Source organism: Eucalyptus grandis, chromosome 9, assembly GCF_016545825.1.
Source record: "Eucalyptus grandis isolate ANBG69807.140 chromosome 9, ASM1654582v1, whole genome shotgun sequence".
In the NCBI taxonomy this organism is placed as follows: Eukaryota; Viridiplantae; Streptophyta; class Magnoliopsida; order Myrtales; family Myrtaceae; genus Eucalyptus; species Eucalyptus grandis.
Genome location: NC_052620.1, coordinates 9968795 through 9986223, shown reverse-complemented (window position 1 = coordinate 9986223; position 17429 = coordinate 9968795). Strand labels below are relative to the sequence as shown.

Below are 17429 nucleotides of genomic sequence, written 5' to 3'. Positions count from 1 at the left end.
TGTGTCATTATTTCCAACATATCAATTAATTAGAAGTAACACAGCAACCCAAAACTAATGATAAATAACTTATGGAAACATAGTAAGAAACTAACCTAGAGGGAGCAACGGTCTATAGGATGCAACTACACTACAAACCATAAAGTAACTGCACAGTTAATTCACAAGCACTATTTTGATGCATGCTACACTCTAATCATAAGATCGAAACCCATGATCAAGCATTTCTACGATCCAAAACTAAAATTCACTTTTTAAGAAAAGATATCAAGAAACACTCAATAGCGATTGGAAAGAGCATGATTTGAGATCAAGAGAACCAAAAAGGAAAAAAAAAAGAAAAAAAGAGGCTTTCGCTAGGACCATACTTTTGGTAGCGAATGACGAGGGCACAAATTGTTGAAATAAGCAGTTCTTTTAAGGATTGCAAATGCTTATTTGTGGGAGAAGAAGAAGTATAAGAAGTGGGAGGTGTAGAAGGAAGATAATGGCTTGCGAGAGAGACGATTTGCAAAAGTGAATAACAAACTGAGATGTCAAAGGTGTGAAAAGAAAGAAGAAGAAATAAAGTGAGACCCATAAGGAAAAACAAGAAACAAATGACTAGATAAAAAAGAAATCACTTTTATAGAGTTGCACGAGAATTGGTGGACTCCACAAGATATAATATGGTCAAAAAAAAAAAAAATTAGTGTCTAAGCCGAAAGAGAAGTGAAACAAATGCAGCTCTTACTTCTACATACATTAAATTACAAAAAAAAAAAATTAATTATCCAAAAAGTCATAAATCTATTTAGGGCGGTCAATTCGGTTATAAATCTTTTAATTGTGCAAATTTAGTTATAAATCTTTTTTTTTTCTTTTTGTGTCCATCTAATCTTAAACATTTTGAAGTTTTGCAAATTTAGCCTGAAAAGTTTCAAATCCATGATTGAATGGGAGGACACGGGTTAGAAAACATTGTCAGCATGAAAACTCGGTATGGCGTTGATGTAACTACATTGCTTCTAAAACTCTGGCAAGATAGATATAGTCACAATTGTTCCCGCTCGCCTCGACTGGCTGAACACTCTGCTAGCAGATAAGAGAGCTTGTGGACAACCCCGACATATTTGCTAGCTACAGAGAAGGCGTGGAACCGCGCAGATCCGCGCGAAGCATGTGGCCGTGCCGAATTTTGCAGCTTGGATGTTTCCTTTCCCCATCTCATTTGAGACCCTCAAACTAGAACGCATTGAAGATAATGTCCACGTGCCTACTGTCATCAAGACTTGCACGTAAATACCTGAGAAATTTGATAGAGCAGCAGAATGCAAGTCCTTCTTGCTGTCAAAAGGGATGGAAAAAAATAGAAGGACCAATGAGGGGGAGGAGAAGTTAAATAAAACAAGTTATATTTTTACTCAGCTTCACAACAAGAATAATTGGTCATCCTAAGCCAATTTTAACATCAATTTGCACAATTTGAAGTCCCATTGAAGACCAAAATGAGACAGCCCCTCTATCTCACGAATTTCTCTCAAATCCGAATTCTATTTCATTTTTCTTGGAATCCGATTTATGAATGAACTTCTCCGATTGATGTCCGATTTGATGTGGAAAAAGCCCATGAAATTTCCTTTCACCAATTCACTCACACCAGATGTCAAAAATCCATTCAAATTGGCTAATTCAAATTTCCGTTCGTTTTCCGAATCGTTTGAATTGATTTCCGTAAAAATCTCTAACTCACTAAAAATTCCTCAAAAGGTGAGTCAACGTTCATAGAATGACTCATGACACGTTAGAACTTTCGATTTCTGAAATCGAATTCAAATTCGCTGTTAATTTCAATCAGACACGGTTTTAGTGTGATCTAGCCTACCGAGTAGCATTTAGAAATTTTTTGTGCAATTGACCCATGATTGATTTTCTTCGAACCATACATACCTCTTCGACACATTGACGAATTTTTGTGGTCGTGAAAATCTCAAAATTTCAAATATGGACATAAGGTACCCAAAATGACAGAAAATCAGTTTAGTGCCGATCGACGAGAATTTTGCAATAAGGTAGAATCACCCACACTTGAATCACACATCTCAGTCGAATTGACCCATCTTCGGTCTTTGATCGATTTTTAATTGTGCCATAATAACCCTTGCAGATTAGCACGGTCGAGCAGTTGATTTCTAGTTGAATTCTCAAGTCTATTACATTAAAATCCTTTAATGACTTCACCTGATAAGTCAGTTATCTCATGAGTGGCAAACTTAGAGAAAAACGTTATAGGCGCGTCGATGAAAGGCCTAACTTATCCAATCGAAATCAGAATTGAATTTTCAGAATGTCACAAAAAACGTCTGGCTATATATCATATGAAATATTAATCATGCGAGTTCCATCTTGGAGCTCATGTCATTAGCGGTCCAAATGATCTAATCTCCATAGCCTTAAGACCAAATGCAATATTCTTCATCTTAGCGTGTAGAGTGAGTTTTTGCAAAATAGGTTGCACATGACAACGTTTTTTGACTGGATAAATTTTTTTTTTTTCAGAAATAGTTTTTTTTTCTATTTCTATTTTGGGGAAATTTTTTTGAGTAAAATGAGGTATTTGGTAAGTACATAAAATTTCTACTTCATATGGGTCAACACAAAACCATTATTCTAACCCTTAAGACTTTTAGGTAAAAGTCTATAAATGTGTTGGCCCTCCCTCTCGTTTAATGTCACAGCAAAGAAGCGAGCCAGAAATGGCGCCCTGTCATCACCATTCATTCCTGCTCCTTTGTTCTCTTTGGGTGTTCTATCCCTCGATCCTCGCCCAGACCGCGGAGTTCAACTTGCCCCTCAAGGCTGTGAACCTCGGAAATTGGCTTGTCACCGAGGGTGGATGATGCCTTCTCGGTTCGATGGACTCAAAGGACAGCTCTTGGTAAGCTTTTTAAAGAGAAAAAGAGCTATCGGGTAATGCTCCATAGATTGTTATTATCCTTTCTCTAGCATGCTTTTTATCATAGTTTCGTGATTAGTATTGTTGGATGATCGCAAAGTTTCTTCTCAGGTCCAATATGACATATGCCTGCACTAGATACAGTTTAATGTTTAAGATATTTGAGAATGATACAGTTACAAAACGATCTTGTTTGGCATATGTCTATATGTACTAGCACATGATTTTAACACGAGAGGTGTAAACTTTGTCAAATTAAGATGCCAAATGTCAACAGAACTTGTTTCTAACGAAACATTTCTTTCCATCATTTTGCCAGATTTCTGACATACAAATATGAACTTGGTTCGACCTGTATATATGAACTCTGTTCCCCCCACCCAGTATGTGCATATACACTGTTATTTGTTTGGTCTATAAAAATATCACTTCACTCTTCCAATGAGATGAACCAAATCCCATTTTCCTGCTTATGTTTCAATGGTAGGATGGGACTCAAGTGCAGTTCAAGTCGACAAAGCTCGGGAAATTCCTGTGTGCTGAAAACGGCGGCGGAGCCACCCTTGTCGCCAATCGCGATCAGCCCTCTGACTGGGAAACTTTCAGGGTGTGGCTTTCGGTCTCACCAAATTGACAATCGTCATTAGACAAGCTCAAAAGATTCACATGCCATCCAACATAATTTTCGCTCACTTCCTATGGTGCAGCTGTGGAGGATTTCCGACAAAAAATTCAACCTCAGAGTTTTCAACAAGCAATTTGTGGGATTGCAAGGCCAAGGAACAACGGTTGTCGCTGTTTCTGGTAACCCGAGCGCCTCAGAGACTTTCGACATTATCAGGAAACCGGACAATCCCAATCGAGTTCGATTTCAAGCATCTAATGGGATGTTTCCAGGTAATTCCCCTGTTCCAGCTTCTATGACTTCTGCAGTTACTATGGTATTATGGTGTACATGACTGATCTTCGGTGTCATAGAGGGTTTCACGACTATTTCATTCTAACCCATACAGTGGTTGACAGTGAGTGGTTTTCGATTTGACGGTCTGTCGGTGGTGATTTGTCATCAAATCGTTGACAATAATCTCTTCACTCTGACCGTCCAAATTTCGCAGGACTACGTTGTTGTGCAGAATAGCGCAGCACCATAGAAAGTTCTTGTCTGCATTGCCAGTTACACGGCAGAAATTAGACGAAGCTATCTGTTGTTAATTTATTGCACCCATCACGTTAATATTAGATCAAGACCCAAGTAGACTTTGATAAAAATAAGAAACTGTCATGCATTAGTCCAATGGTGTTTGTATGAAACGCGGCATGGCACTCGTGTTGAGATCTACTGTTCTGTGACGTCGCATGGCACTCGCGTTGAGATCTACTGTTCTGTGACGTCTTACATGGGCGCTTTCCGCACTTTCTTGACGCTGAGAGGACGTGATGAGCACCCCTAGTTTGCTTGAAAAACAACAGCGACGCTCCACGCAATACGACGAGTAAACTTACGTCCTCTATAAACCATAAACACATTTTTGCAACGGCAAGGCCTCATAAAATGAAAGGAACAGTCATATCCGCAACGACATTACTTTACTCTTAATCGAAAGAAACTGTTTTATTACAAAAGCATTTCCATTCCATCATCCAAAATTCCTGATCAAAGATAATCGATAGAGTCCCCATATTCCCGGTTATTAATTGGATACAATCACATTGATTTATGTGATTTTCTCTAATATAGTATGGATGATCAGGCAAAGTCGCTGACGGAAGTGACGGCAGATTATACTGGAGGCTCGAGTTGGGATGACAATGACCCATCGATCTTTGAAATGAACATTACCTTCGTTTTACAAGGTGAATACCAAATAACAAATGGATATGGCCCCAGTGCTGCCCCAAAACTCCTACGGGTAATCCCCAATTAATTAGTGGCAAAGTAAGCATGAAATAGTAATACAGTGACTAAATGGATCAGTAATCTCTAAACAAATTTGCTCTGCAGGATCATTGGAACAATTACATTACCGAGCAGGACTTTGAATTTATGGCGGCCAATAGTCTAACTGCCGTGAGGATTCCAGTAGGATGGTGGATTTGGTATGATCGGGTGCCGCCAGCGCCTTTTGTGGGAGGCTCGCTGAATGCACTGGACAACGCATTTACATGGGCAGCGTAAGCGACTTTCGATACTTTTACATCTTAGTTGAATAACTCCAACAGAAAGTGTGCAGTGGAGGATCTTTATAGGAAGCCAGTCTTTGCTTAAGTCGGTCCATCGAAGTTACAAGAATCTTGTGAGTCTAACCTTGAACAATTGGATTTTTCTTTTTGCAGGAAGCATGGTATGAAGGTAATAGTTGATCTCCACGCTGCTCCAGGATCTCAAAACGGCGAAGCTCATAGCGCATCGAGAGATGGATATCTGGAATGGGGTGACTCTCACATTGAGGAGACCGTGAAAGTTATAGACTTCCTAGCAGCAAGGTCTGGCAGATGAGTTCTCGATTTAAACAAATCCCTCATGACATATATCTCTTTAGTATTGCTCATGAATCGCAACAATTGGTATTGATATTTAGTATGCTAGATCTTATAATCAGGATGTTTCATAGCATTCTCCCTTATGATTGTCAAGTGGATATGGCAACCACCCGGCATTGGTTGCGATCGAGCTGATGAACGAGCCTCTAACTCCGGGTGTCAAGTTGGAGGATCTTACTAAATACTACCGGTTAGGTTATGATGCCGTGAGAAGTCACACTCTGAATGCTTATGTCATCATGTCCAACCGGTTGGGACCAGCCGACCCTCGAGAGCTCCTTTAGTTCGTGAGAGGCTTGAGCCGAGTCGTCATCGACGTGCATTACTACAACCTCTTTAATCAGATGTTTCAACAGTGGAATCTGCAGCAGAACATTGACTACATCTATAACAAAAGAGCTTCCGATCTGAGCAACGTAACCCCGGAAAACAGCTCCTTGAGCTTTGTTGGTGAGTCCTACCGTGTGGTTAGAAAGCAACGGGAGCATGTTTAATATAGAGCATACAGGTACACATGACGCGTGTGCTAGAGCACATACATGTAATGACATTTGCGAGCTAAATTGGTTTTTGCAGGGGAATGGACCTCGGCATTGGCCTTCGACGGGGCAACAAAGGAGGATTCGGGAAAGTTTGCCAAGGCTCAGCAAGATGTTTACGGGCGTGCCACTTTTGGGTGGGCGTATTGGTCTTATAGGTGCAAGGACGATACCTGGAATCTCAAGCGGATGATTCAAGACGGTCTCATAAAGATCTAGTTTGATTTCTCATCCTCATCAAGCGGATTATATCATCATGAATACCAAGAACAGATCGGTAATCTTTTACAGAATCATGTATTATCAAAGTTGCCTTTCCAGTGACTTTATTTGAATAAAATAAGATTGAGCTTGAGCATGCTTCCACCACATCCTTCTTTTTGGCATTCCAGAAAGATTGAAAGTGACTGAATAGCCCTCTTGTCCTATTCTGCTGAAAAAAAGAATATTCACCGACAGAAAGTTCGATTTTCTCTCTCGATGGTGATGTCGGTTTGTCGGAGGAAAGATAAGGCCATGACTTCTTCTCTTTTTTTTTGGTCAGACACAATTTTGTTAGTTAGGATAATCAAACAATAGTCCTTCTATTTTTTTTTTTCACAGAAAATCATAATTGTCATTTTTATCTTTTATATGGTCCTAATATATTTTAAATTGAATTAAAAAGATCACTGCAGGATGTGAATCCATCCGATGCGTCATCGAGTCCCCAACTTAAGATCTGTAGATTTTCAAACACCAATTTCCTTTTCACATGCATTTAGATGTCCAATTGACCTAATCCAAATTAATTAGAAGTAACTCCAATTTGGTGTTTTAAGATTATGATTGTGTTTGTATATTGTCGATTACCTAAACCTAGAATTTCAAGGTGCTATCAGTTGGCAAATCGTAGTTCATAAAATTTGAGGTGTTATAGAGTAGTGACCATATTGGAGAGGTTAGAAATAATATAAAGGGTTCAAACAACTCTTTTGGTTAAGTCTTTGCATCTACATTACCATCCCACTATTAAGAAATTTTGGACAAATTTGGAATTAGAGTAAAAGTTGGAAATTTCTTTTTAGTAAACAAAAATTCGAGAAATAATTGAGATTGGACCTAAAGTTAGGGCTCTTTTGAAATGTGGTCCTTTATAGAAATACTCAATAGAGATCCTTCATTACAGGGAAGCCCAATTTCCTCAATGGATTTTGGGATCCTTGAATGGCCGAGCAACTTTTATAAACAATGGCTAATCCCGTTGCAATTATCTCTCTTCATTTTCTTTTTGTAAAATATTCCCAAATATAATTTTAAGTATGCTTGAAGTGATCAGTTGCTAAAAGATAACTTGATGGCTGAAAAGAAAAGACAATGTAACTTTTTTTTCTAATAAATTATAGCATGATGTATAATTTGCATGAAATGTTCAAGATCAAAATTAATTTTTATAAATATTAAGTCAAAGATAAATATCGATAGAGTAACTAGTTTTAGCTGTTTTTGAAGAAAACAATCACAAAAGGAATTAAAATTATTCACTAGCTGAGAAGCGATTGTTGAAGATGGATGAGTTTCCCGCAATGGAAAAGGGTCGAAGACAACTCATGATGCATTTTGATTGAATCTCTATTTTGTCCTATATTTAATATCAATTTATTATACTGATTTTCTTTGCCGTATTTTTTTTTTTTTTTTAAATATGAAAACTAGTATCATACAAGTCAATCGGCTAAATCTATCACCGCTTTCGGTGAATCCGTGATATGATATGTTCACTAACTATTTAAATATTGCACATAATAGTTTTTCAAATGGGTTCCCTATGAGTGATAATTCTATCTGTGTATAAAAATAATCAAGTTATAATGAGTAACGACTACATGAGATCAAAAAGTAATATTTGGGTATGAAACTGTAGAAGATTCCCTCTAAGATCTAGTAGTTATATCAAATTGATCATTTATGCAAAAGATGATATGACTTACACAAATAAGAACATAGTTGAATGGTAAGATTGTAACAATACAATTGTCAACAAGTCCTAAAAAGGTATTAAGTCTTAAAATATTCATTCGGTTCAATTAATTCCTAAAAATATATTAAAAATATAATTAGGTCCTAAAACTTATGTTGAAAAGTGAAATTTAAGGATGTCATATAGGTTATTTTGGGATAAATGCACTGGAAATCCTAAAACTTGTCACGGAAGTGTAATTGAGTCTTAAATTTTCAAAAAGTGTAATCATGTCCTAAAACTTATTTTGAAAGTGTGATAAAGTCTTTAAACTTTTAAAAAGTGCAATCAACATAATAACTTTGATTAGACCAACTTGATTAGTTTGAGGATTTGATTATATTTTAAAAAAAATTTAGGACTCAATTGCACTTTTGACAAGATTTATGATTTAATTGTATTTTTGGAAATTTTAGAACTCAATTACATTTCTATGACCAATTTTAGGGCTTCCAATATACTTATTTGTTATTTCTTAGTGACATGTAGGCAATTTCATGTGATTATTCATCGAAAGATTTTGATCGTACTTTTTTAAGAAAAAGGTCCAAGACTTAATTGAATAAATTAAAGAGTTAATACTATAAAAAAAAAAAAAAAAAACCTCCAAATTAGCACATTATGATCATTTTACTTCAAACTAATTCTTTATATTACAAAAATTCATAAATTGGTATATTTGTGACAAATTTATCTTTTGTCAGTTTCCATTAAGTTTAACCATCAAATTGCTAAATTGGATGGCACGTGATAGTTAATGAGTACACCATTTTGGGATTTTATTTTCCGTTTGTCATAATTATACTGGTTTGTGGGTTTTTGTGGTATTACTCCAAATGGATGATAAATTTATTACAAATGTATCAATTTGAAGTTTTTGGTAGATTTGTAGTAAATTTGTCATAAGTGTACTAGTCTTGGATTTTTTTTTTTTTTTTATGGTAAAAAAATTAGTTTTTGGTGAATTTTTTTTTTTGGTCGGTCGTATTCTATTCCTATTCTACACTCACTTTCAGACTTTTACCTTGCCTCTTGTAGGGCGTGGGAGTTGAAACCCACTATTAAAACTTACGTGTTCTCACCCCACCCCCCTCTGAGAATGTGGGGATTTGAACCCCTCACATCCCCCTTCCACGTTGAAAGGGTGGCCACCGGAGCGAATCTCAGTGATTAGTTTTTGGTGAATTTATCATATGTATACTAGTTTTGGATTTTTCGTGATATTAACCCTAAATTAAAATGTTTTGGATTTAGGACTTTTGGTGCATTATCCCACAACACAATCTAAAGCGTCAAAATCCAACATGCAGCCATGGTGGCAATCCCTAACACGACGCAAGAAAATAATATGAACATAGAACAAATTTAGAAAGTGAAATCGAAACTCGATAAGGCAGACTTAACTTAAAACTCAAACGAATTGATTCGCTCGCCAAAGCAGTTGTACCGAAAGATTCTTGTGATGACATTGTAATCAATACGACTGCAATGCAAAAACAAGCATTGTCCGGCCCACGTCGCTAGCGAGTAGCGGGTTCCTGTTCCTTTTCTCTCCTTCCATGTGCTCTATCAAATCCTTGCCTTCTTCCCAGAACCCTCAAAATCTCGTCGCGATGTGGTGAGTGCCTGTTCCTTTTCTCCTCGGCCCACTTTTGACTTTGGAATAGCAATTCTTCCTTGTTTCTTTCCTTTTTTCGTTTTTCCTGTTCTCCTCTAAGAAATTACTAACCACAAAACGATCCTCCACGCAAAGACTAGAACAAAATGGATGGCTGTGGACTTCTTGCATCAGCACTCACGCACCGTCCCTCCCATCCCCCACGGCACGTAATGATGCCTTTGATCAAGCTCAATGGTCGGATGATGCTCTTGAAGGACCGCACGCCTTCGAGCACACGCCTTCGACCCATTCAACCGGCCTCGGAGCAATGGAGGATCCAGCAAGTGTCATTGGTTTCTTGCAAGAGAAGTGGGCTATAGTGCATATTCTGTCTTAACCATATGGTGCATCCTGCTGCGATACTAAAAAGGCATTGAATACTTTATGCTTATGGCATAGCTTTATAGGGTGTGCTAGCCTCATTTAATGCAAGAGGTCCACCACCACGTATGATGAGTGAAAGGTTCAGGCATGGTCTGGTGCATGCAAGCCCAATTCAAATGCACCGTTAGATGAGGTGAATTGCACATGAGTTTCATATGATCTGACAGTCCTTGTGCTCTAGGTCATATATGCCGAGCTCATGCAATAACAATCCATGATCCTCATCCTTTATCCTCATATGCAGTTTTTTCTCCTTTCTTTTTCTATTTTTCTAAATTATAGACTTGAAAACCACTTGGGTACTTGATTCTTGAGAGATTTCCAATGGGGTGTTGAGAGATTTTCGATGGAGGAATTGGAGGAAACTTAAACTGTGTGTAAACTATTCTAAATCAAGGTACTTGCATAGGTTCAAAGTTTGGAGTCAATAGTTTGATGAGCCCTCTAGGCATGGAGTTCTAGGTAGTAGGGAGTCACACTTGTGTTTTGGATTAAAAAAAGAAAGAAGATATTCCATGATTTACAAAACATCGGGCTATATATCATCTGACATATTAATCATGCGAGTTCCATCTTGGAGCTCATGTCATCAACGGTCCAAATGATCTAATCTCCATAGTCTTAAGACCAAATGCAATATTCTTTATCTTAGCGTGTAGAGTGAGTTTTTGCATAATAGACATCAATCACGGATCTCCACTCAAATGGGTCAAGTCAACACAAAACCATTATTCTAACCCTGAAGACTTTTAGTCTATAAATGTGTTGGCCCTCCCTCTCGTTTAATGTCACAGCAAAGAAGCGAGCCAGAAATGGCGCCCTGTTATCACCATTCATTCCTGCTCCTTTTTTCTCTCTGGGTGTTCTGTCCCTTGATCCTCGCCCAGACCGTGGAGTTCAACTTGCCCCTCAAGGCTGTGAACCTCGGAAATTGGCTTGTCACCGAGGGGTGGATGATGCCTTCTCGGTTCGATGGACTCAAAGGACAGCTCTTGGTAAGCTTTTAAAGATAAAAAGAGCGTATCGGGTAATGCTCCAAAGATTGTTATTATATTTTCTCTAGCATGCTTTTTTATGCTTTTTTATCATAGTTTCGTGATTAGTATTATCGGATGATCGCAAAGTTTCTTCTCAGGTCCAATATGACATATGCTTGCGCTAGATACAGTTTAATGTTTAAGATATTTGAGAATGATACAGTTACAAAACGATCTTGTTTGGCATATGTCTATATGTACTAGCACATGATTTTAACACGAGAGGTGTAAACTTTTGTCAAATTAAGATGCCAAATGTCAACAGAACTTGTTTCTAACGAAACATTTCTTTCCATCATTTTGCCAGATTTCTGACATACAAATATGAACTTGGTTCGACCTGTATATATGAACTCTGTTCCCCCCACCCAGTGTGTGCATATACACTGTTATTTGTTTGGTCTATACAAATATCACTTCACTCTTTCAATGAGATGAACCAAATCCCATTTTCCTGCTTATGTTTCAATGGTAGGATGGGACTCAAGTGCAGTTCAAGTCGACAAAACTGGGGAAATTCCTGTGTGCTGAAAACGGCGGCGGAGCCACCCTTGTCGCCAATCGCGATCAGCCCTCTGACTGGGAAACTTTCAGGGTGTGGCTTTCGGTCTCACCAAATTGACAATCGTCATTAGACAAGCTCAAAAGATTCACATGCCATCCAACATAATTTTCGCTCACTTCCTATGGTGCAGCTGTGGAGGATTTCCGACAAAAATTCAACCTCAGAGTTTTCAACAGGCAATTTGTGGGATTGCAAGGCCAAGGAACAACGGTTGTCGCTGTTTCTGGTAACCCGAGCGCCTCAGAGACTTTCGACATTATCAGGAAACCGGACAATCCCAATCGAGTTCGATTTCAAGCATCTAATGGGATGTTTCTCCAGGTAATTCCCCTGTTCCAGCTTCTATGACTTCTGCAGTTACTATGGTATTATGGTGTACATGACTGATCTTCGGTGTCATAGAGGGTTTCACGACTATTTCGTTCTAACCCATACAGTGGTTGACAGTGAGTGGTTTTCGATTTGACGGTCTGTCGGTGGTGATTTGTCATCAAATCGTTGACAATAATCTCTTCACTCTGACCGTCCAAATTTCGCAGGACTACGTTGTTGTGCAGAATAGCGCAGCACCATAGAAAGTTCTTGTCTGCATTGCCAGTTACACGGCAGAAATTAGACGAAGCTATCTGTTGTTAATTTATTGCACCCATCACGTTAATATAAGATCAAGACCCAAGTAGACTTTGATAAAAATAAGAAACTGTCATGCATTAGTCCAATGGTGTTTGTATGAAACGCGGCATGGCACTCGTGTTGAGATCTACTGTTCTGTGACGTCGCATGGCACTCGCGTTGAGATCTACTGTTCTGTGACGTCTTACATGGGCGCTTTCCGCACTTTCTTGACGCTGAGAGGACGTGATGAGCACCCCTAGTTTGCTTGAAAAACAACAGCGACACTCCACGCAATACGACGAGTAAACTTACGTCCTCTATAAACCATAAACACATTTTTGCAACGGCAAGGCCTCATAAAATGAAAGAAACAGTCATATCCGCAACGACATTACTTTACTCTTAATCGAAAGAAACTGTTTGATTACAAAAGCATTTCCATTCCATCATCCAAAATTCCTGATCAAAGATAATCGATAGAGTCCCCATATTCCCCGGTTATTAATTGGATACAATCACATTGATTTATGTGATTTTCTCTAATATAGTATGGATGATCAGGCAAAGTCGCTGACGGAAGTGACGGCAGATTATACTGAGGCTCGAGTTGGGATGACAATGACCCATCGATCTTTGAAATGAACATTGTCGGCGGTTTACAAGGTGAATACCAAATAACAAATGGATATGGCCCCAGTGCTGCCCCAAAACACCTACGGGTAATCCTTAATTAATTAGTGGCAAAGTAAGCACGAAATGGTAATACATTGACTAAGTAGATCAGTAATCTCTGAACAAATTTGCTCTGCAGGATCATTGGAACAGTTACATTACTGAGCAGGACTTTGAATTTATGGCGGCCAATAGTCTAACTGCCGTGAGGATTCCAGTAGGATGGTGGATTGCGTATGATCCGGCGCCGCCAGTGCCTTTTGTGGGAGGCTCGCTGAATGCACTGGACAACGCATTTACATGGGCAGCGTACGCAACTTTCGCTACTTTTACATCTTAGTTGAATAACTCCAACAGAAAGTGTGCAGTGGAGGATCTTTATAGGAAGCCAGTCTTTGCTTAAGTCGGTCCATCGAAGTTACAAGATTCTTGTGAGTCTAACCTTGAATAATTGAATTTTTCTTTTTGCAGGAAGCATGGTATGAAGGTAATAGTTGATCTCCACGCTGCTCCGGGATCTCAAAACGGCCAATTTCATAGCGCATCGAGAGATGGATTTCTGGAATGGGGTGACTCTCACATTGAGGAGACCGTGAAAGTTATAGACTTCCTAGCAGCAAGGTCTGGCAGATGAGTTCTCAATTTAAACAAATCCCTCATGACAAATATCTCTTTAGTATTGCTGATGAATCGCAACCATTGGTATTGATATTTAGTATGCTAGATCTTATAATCAGATGTTTCATAGCATTCTCCCTTAATTGTCAAGTAGATATGGCAACCACCCGGCATTGGTTGCGATTGAGCTGATGAACGAGCCTCAAGCTCCGGGTGTCAAGTTTGAGGATCTTACTAAATACTACCGGTTAGGTTACGAGGCCGTGAGGAGTCACACTCCGAATGCTTATGTCATCATGTCCAACCGGTTGTCAGCCGACTCGCAAGAGCTCCTTCAGTTCGTGAGAGGCTTCAGCCGAGTCGTCATCGACGTGCATTACTACAACCTCTTTGATCCGATGTTTCAACAGTGGAGTCTGCAGCAGAACATTGACTACATCTATAACGAAAGAGCTTCCGATCTGAGCAACGTAACCCCGGCAAACGGCTCCTTGAGCTTTGTTGGTGAGTCCTACCATGTGGTTAGAAAGCAACAGGAGCATGTTTAATATAGAGCATACAGGTACACATGACGCGTGCGCTAGAGTACATACATGTCATGACATTTTGCGAGCTAAATTGGCTTTTTGCAGGGGAATGGACCTCGACATTGGACGGGAAAACAAAGGAGGATTCGGGAAAGTTTGCCAAGGCTCAGCAAGATGTTTACGGGCGTGCCACTTTTGGGTGGGCGTATTGGTCTTATAGGTGCAAGGACGATACCTGGAATCTCAAGCGGATGATTCAAGACGGTCTCATAAAGATCTAGTTTGATTTCTCATCCTCATCAAGCGGATTATGTCATCATGAATACCAAGAACAGATCGGTAATCTTTTTACAGAATCATGTATTATCAAAGTTGCCTTTCCAGTGACTTTATTTGAATAAAATAAGATTGAGCTTGAGCATGCTTCCACCACATCCTTCTTTTGGCATTCCAGAAAGATTGAAAGTGACTGATTAGTCCTATTGTGCTTTTCTGGTGAAAAAAAGAATATTCACCGACAGAAAGTTCGATTTTCTCTCAATGGTGATGTCGGTTTGTCGGAGGAAAGATAAGGCCATGACTTTTTCCTTCTTTTTTTTCACAATTTTGTTAGTGAGGATAATCAAACAGTAGTCCCTCTATATTTTTTTCACAGAAAATCGTAATTGCCATTTTTATCTTTTTTATGGTCATAATATATTTCAAACTGAATTAAAAGATCATTGCCGGATGTGAATCCATCTGATGCGTCATCGAATCCCCAACTTAAGATTTGTAGATTTTCAAACACCAATTTCCTTATCACATACATTTAGATGTCCAATTGACATAATCCAAATCAATTAGTAGTAACTCCAATTTGGTGTTTTAAGTTTATGATCGTGTTTGTATATTGTGGATTACCTAAACCTAGGATTTCAAGGTGCTATATAGCGAATTGTAGTTCATAAAATTTGAGGTGTTATAGAGTAGTTCAAACAACTCTTTTGGTTAAATCTTTGCATCTACATTACCGTCCAACTATTAAGAAATTTTGGATAAATTTGGAATTAGAGTAAAAGTTGGAAATTTCTTTTTAGTAAACAAAAATTTGAGAAATAATTGAGATTGGACCTAAAGTTAGGGCTTTTTCGAAATTTGGTCCTTTATAGGAATACTCAATAGAGATCCTTCATAATATAGGGAAGCCCAATTTCCTCAATGGATTTTGGGCTCCTTGAATGGCCGAGCAACTTTTATAAACAATGACTAATCCCGTTGCAATTATCTCTCTTCATTATCTTTTTGTAAAATACTCCCAAATATAATTTTAAGTATGTTTGAAGTGACCAGTTGCTAAAAGATAACTTGATGGCTAAAAAGAAAAGACAATGCAACTTTTTTTTTTTCTGATAAATTATAGCATGATGTATAATTTGCATGAAGTGCTCAAGATCAAAATTTTTATAAATATTACGTAAAAGATAGATATCGATAGAGTAACTAGTTTTAGCTGTTTTTGAAGAAAATAATCACAAAAGGAATTAAAATGATTCACTAGCTGAGAAGCGATTGTTGAAGATGGATGAGTTTCCCGCAATGGTGGAAAAAGGTCGAAGACAACTCATGATGCATTTTGATTGAATCTCCATTTTGTCCTATATTTGATATCAATTTATTATACTGATTTTCTTTGCCCTTTTTAAAAAAAATATATATATGAAAAGTAGTATCATACAAGTCAATCGGCTAAATCTATCACCGCCTTCGGTGATTCCGTGATATAACATGTTCACTAACTATTTAAATATTGTACATAATAGTTTTTCAAATGGGTTCCTTATGAGTGATATTTCTACCTGTGTATAAAAATAATCAAGTTATAATGAGTAACGATTACACGAGATCAAAAGGTAATATTTGGGTGTGAAATTGTAGAAGATTCCCTCTAAGATCTAGTAGTTATATCAAATTGATCATATATGCAAAATATGATATGACTTACACAAATTGATGACTTACACAAGTGACCAAATTTTTTAAAAAGCAAACATTACCTTTTGTTGGTCGCTCATGAATGCCCATTTTGCCCCATTTGTTATCTCCAAATCAGTCATCAAATTTTTGAGGAACCAAGACTAATTGTCCTTGTTCTCTACCTTCACAATAGCCCAAGCCAGGGGAAACATTTGGTTGTTTGCATCTCTTCCAATTGCGGCCAGCAATTCTTCTTTGCACAAGCCTTTCAAAAAACACCCGTCCAATCCTATAATCCATCTACAACCAGATAAAAATCCTCGTTTGCATGCATCGAAGCAAACATATAATTTATCGAACTTCGTCCCAACATCAGGAAGTGGTCTCTCCACATCCTCTATATACACTCTACTTCCAGGATTTTGCAGCCTACACTCCCAAGCATAGTCCCACAACTGTCCATATTCACCGCTGTACTGACCAATGAGTATCTTCATTAGCTTTTGCTTCGATTTTTTACATTGATTCCTGGATATATTGATGCCTACATGCTCCTTCACTAGCATCCTGAACTGAGTAGTATTCATCTAAGGCATCGGCTTAATCAATTCAAAGAAGTGCTTCGACAACTATGCATTTGTTACCCTTTATTCTCAAAATTAATGGAACAAGTATGTTCCTTTTAGTAAGCTCTAATATGGAAAGATCCACTTCTCCTAACAAATGCGCCATAGATCTTCCATGGACAATTTTGCTATGAACACCTAGCTCTTACAAAAGTTTTAGTGTTTCTAACAAAGTCAATGTTCCTTTATGCAGCAATGGAGTTCTTCAGTATAGCTTCTCTAAATTGTTTCGCATCATGAATTTTCATGCCTACTGACAAAGTAGGAGAGGCAACAGATGGATCATAAGAAGAAAACTTACTTTTCATTTTCCTTCTATGCACAGGTCCTTCATATTCTTCAAGCTCATCCTGGGAAGTAGCATTCTCAACGCTTTCTTCATAATCAGTCTCCTCGCCAGCAGCACCAGCATCTGTAGGGCCTTCGGGTCTGTTTGGAACTTCATCAGCTACTTGCAAAGCTGCAAACTTAGCTGTCAAAAAATTCCTTCGCTGTATTCTTGACTGTACAAGCTCCTCATCGTCATCATCACTTATAAAATTTTCAGCAAGCAACCCTCTATCATCATCATCAATTGATTCAGCTACTTCCCAATCTAATATAGAGATTGTGACATCACCTATGTCATCATCACTTTGGTGAATTGCATCTACGCTTCTCTCATGTCCATCATATCTATCCAGCCCTCCTTCGACCCTAACGTCAGTACTACCTTGAATACCATCTCCTTTTTGTGCTACTTCGGTGCTCTCTCC

At 38.3% G+C, this 17429-nt stretch overlaps 1 protein-coding gene and 1 pseudogene across 1 annotated transcript in view; both read left to right on the top strand.

The window, feature by feature from the left end:
* Positions 1 to 6287, top strand: part of LOC104420240 (probable glucan 1,3-beta-glucosidase A) — a 29712-nt gene extending 23425 nt beyond the window's left edge. Inside the window, 1 exon segment of the mRNA XM_039302150.1 lies at positions 6053 to 6287. Within this exon segment, the coding sequence (XP_039158084.1) occupies positions 6053 to 6234 (182 nt within the window). The 3' untranslated portion in view covers positions 6235 to 6287.
* A 4557-nt stretch (positions 6288 to 10844) lies between these two features.
* LOC120288300 lies at positions 10845 to 14521 on the top strand (annotated as a pseudogene).
* The last annotated feature ends 2908 nt before the right edge of the window (positions 14522 to 17429 follow it).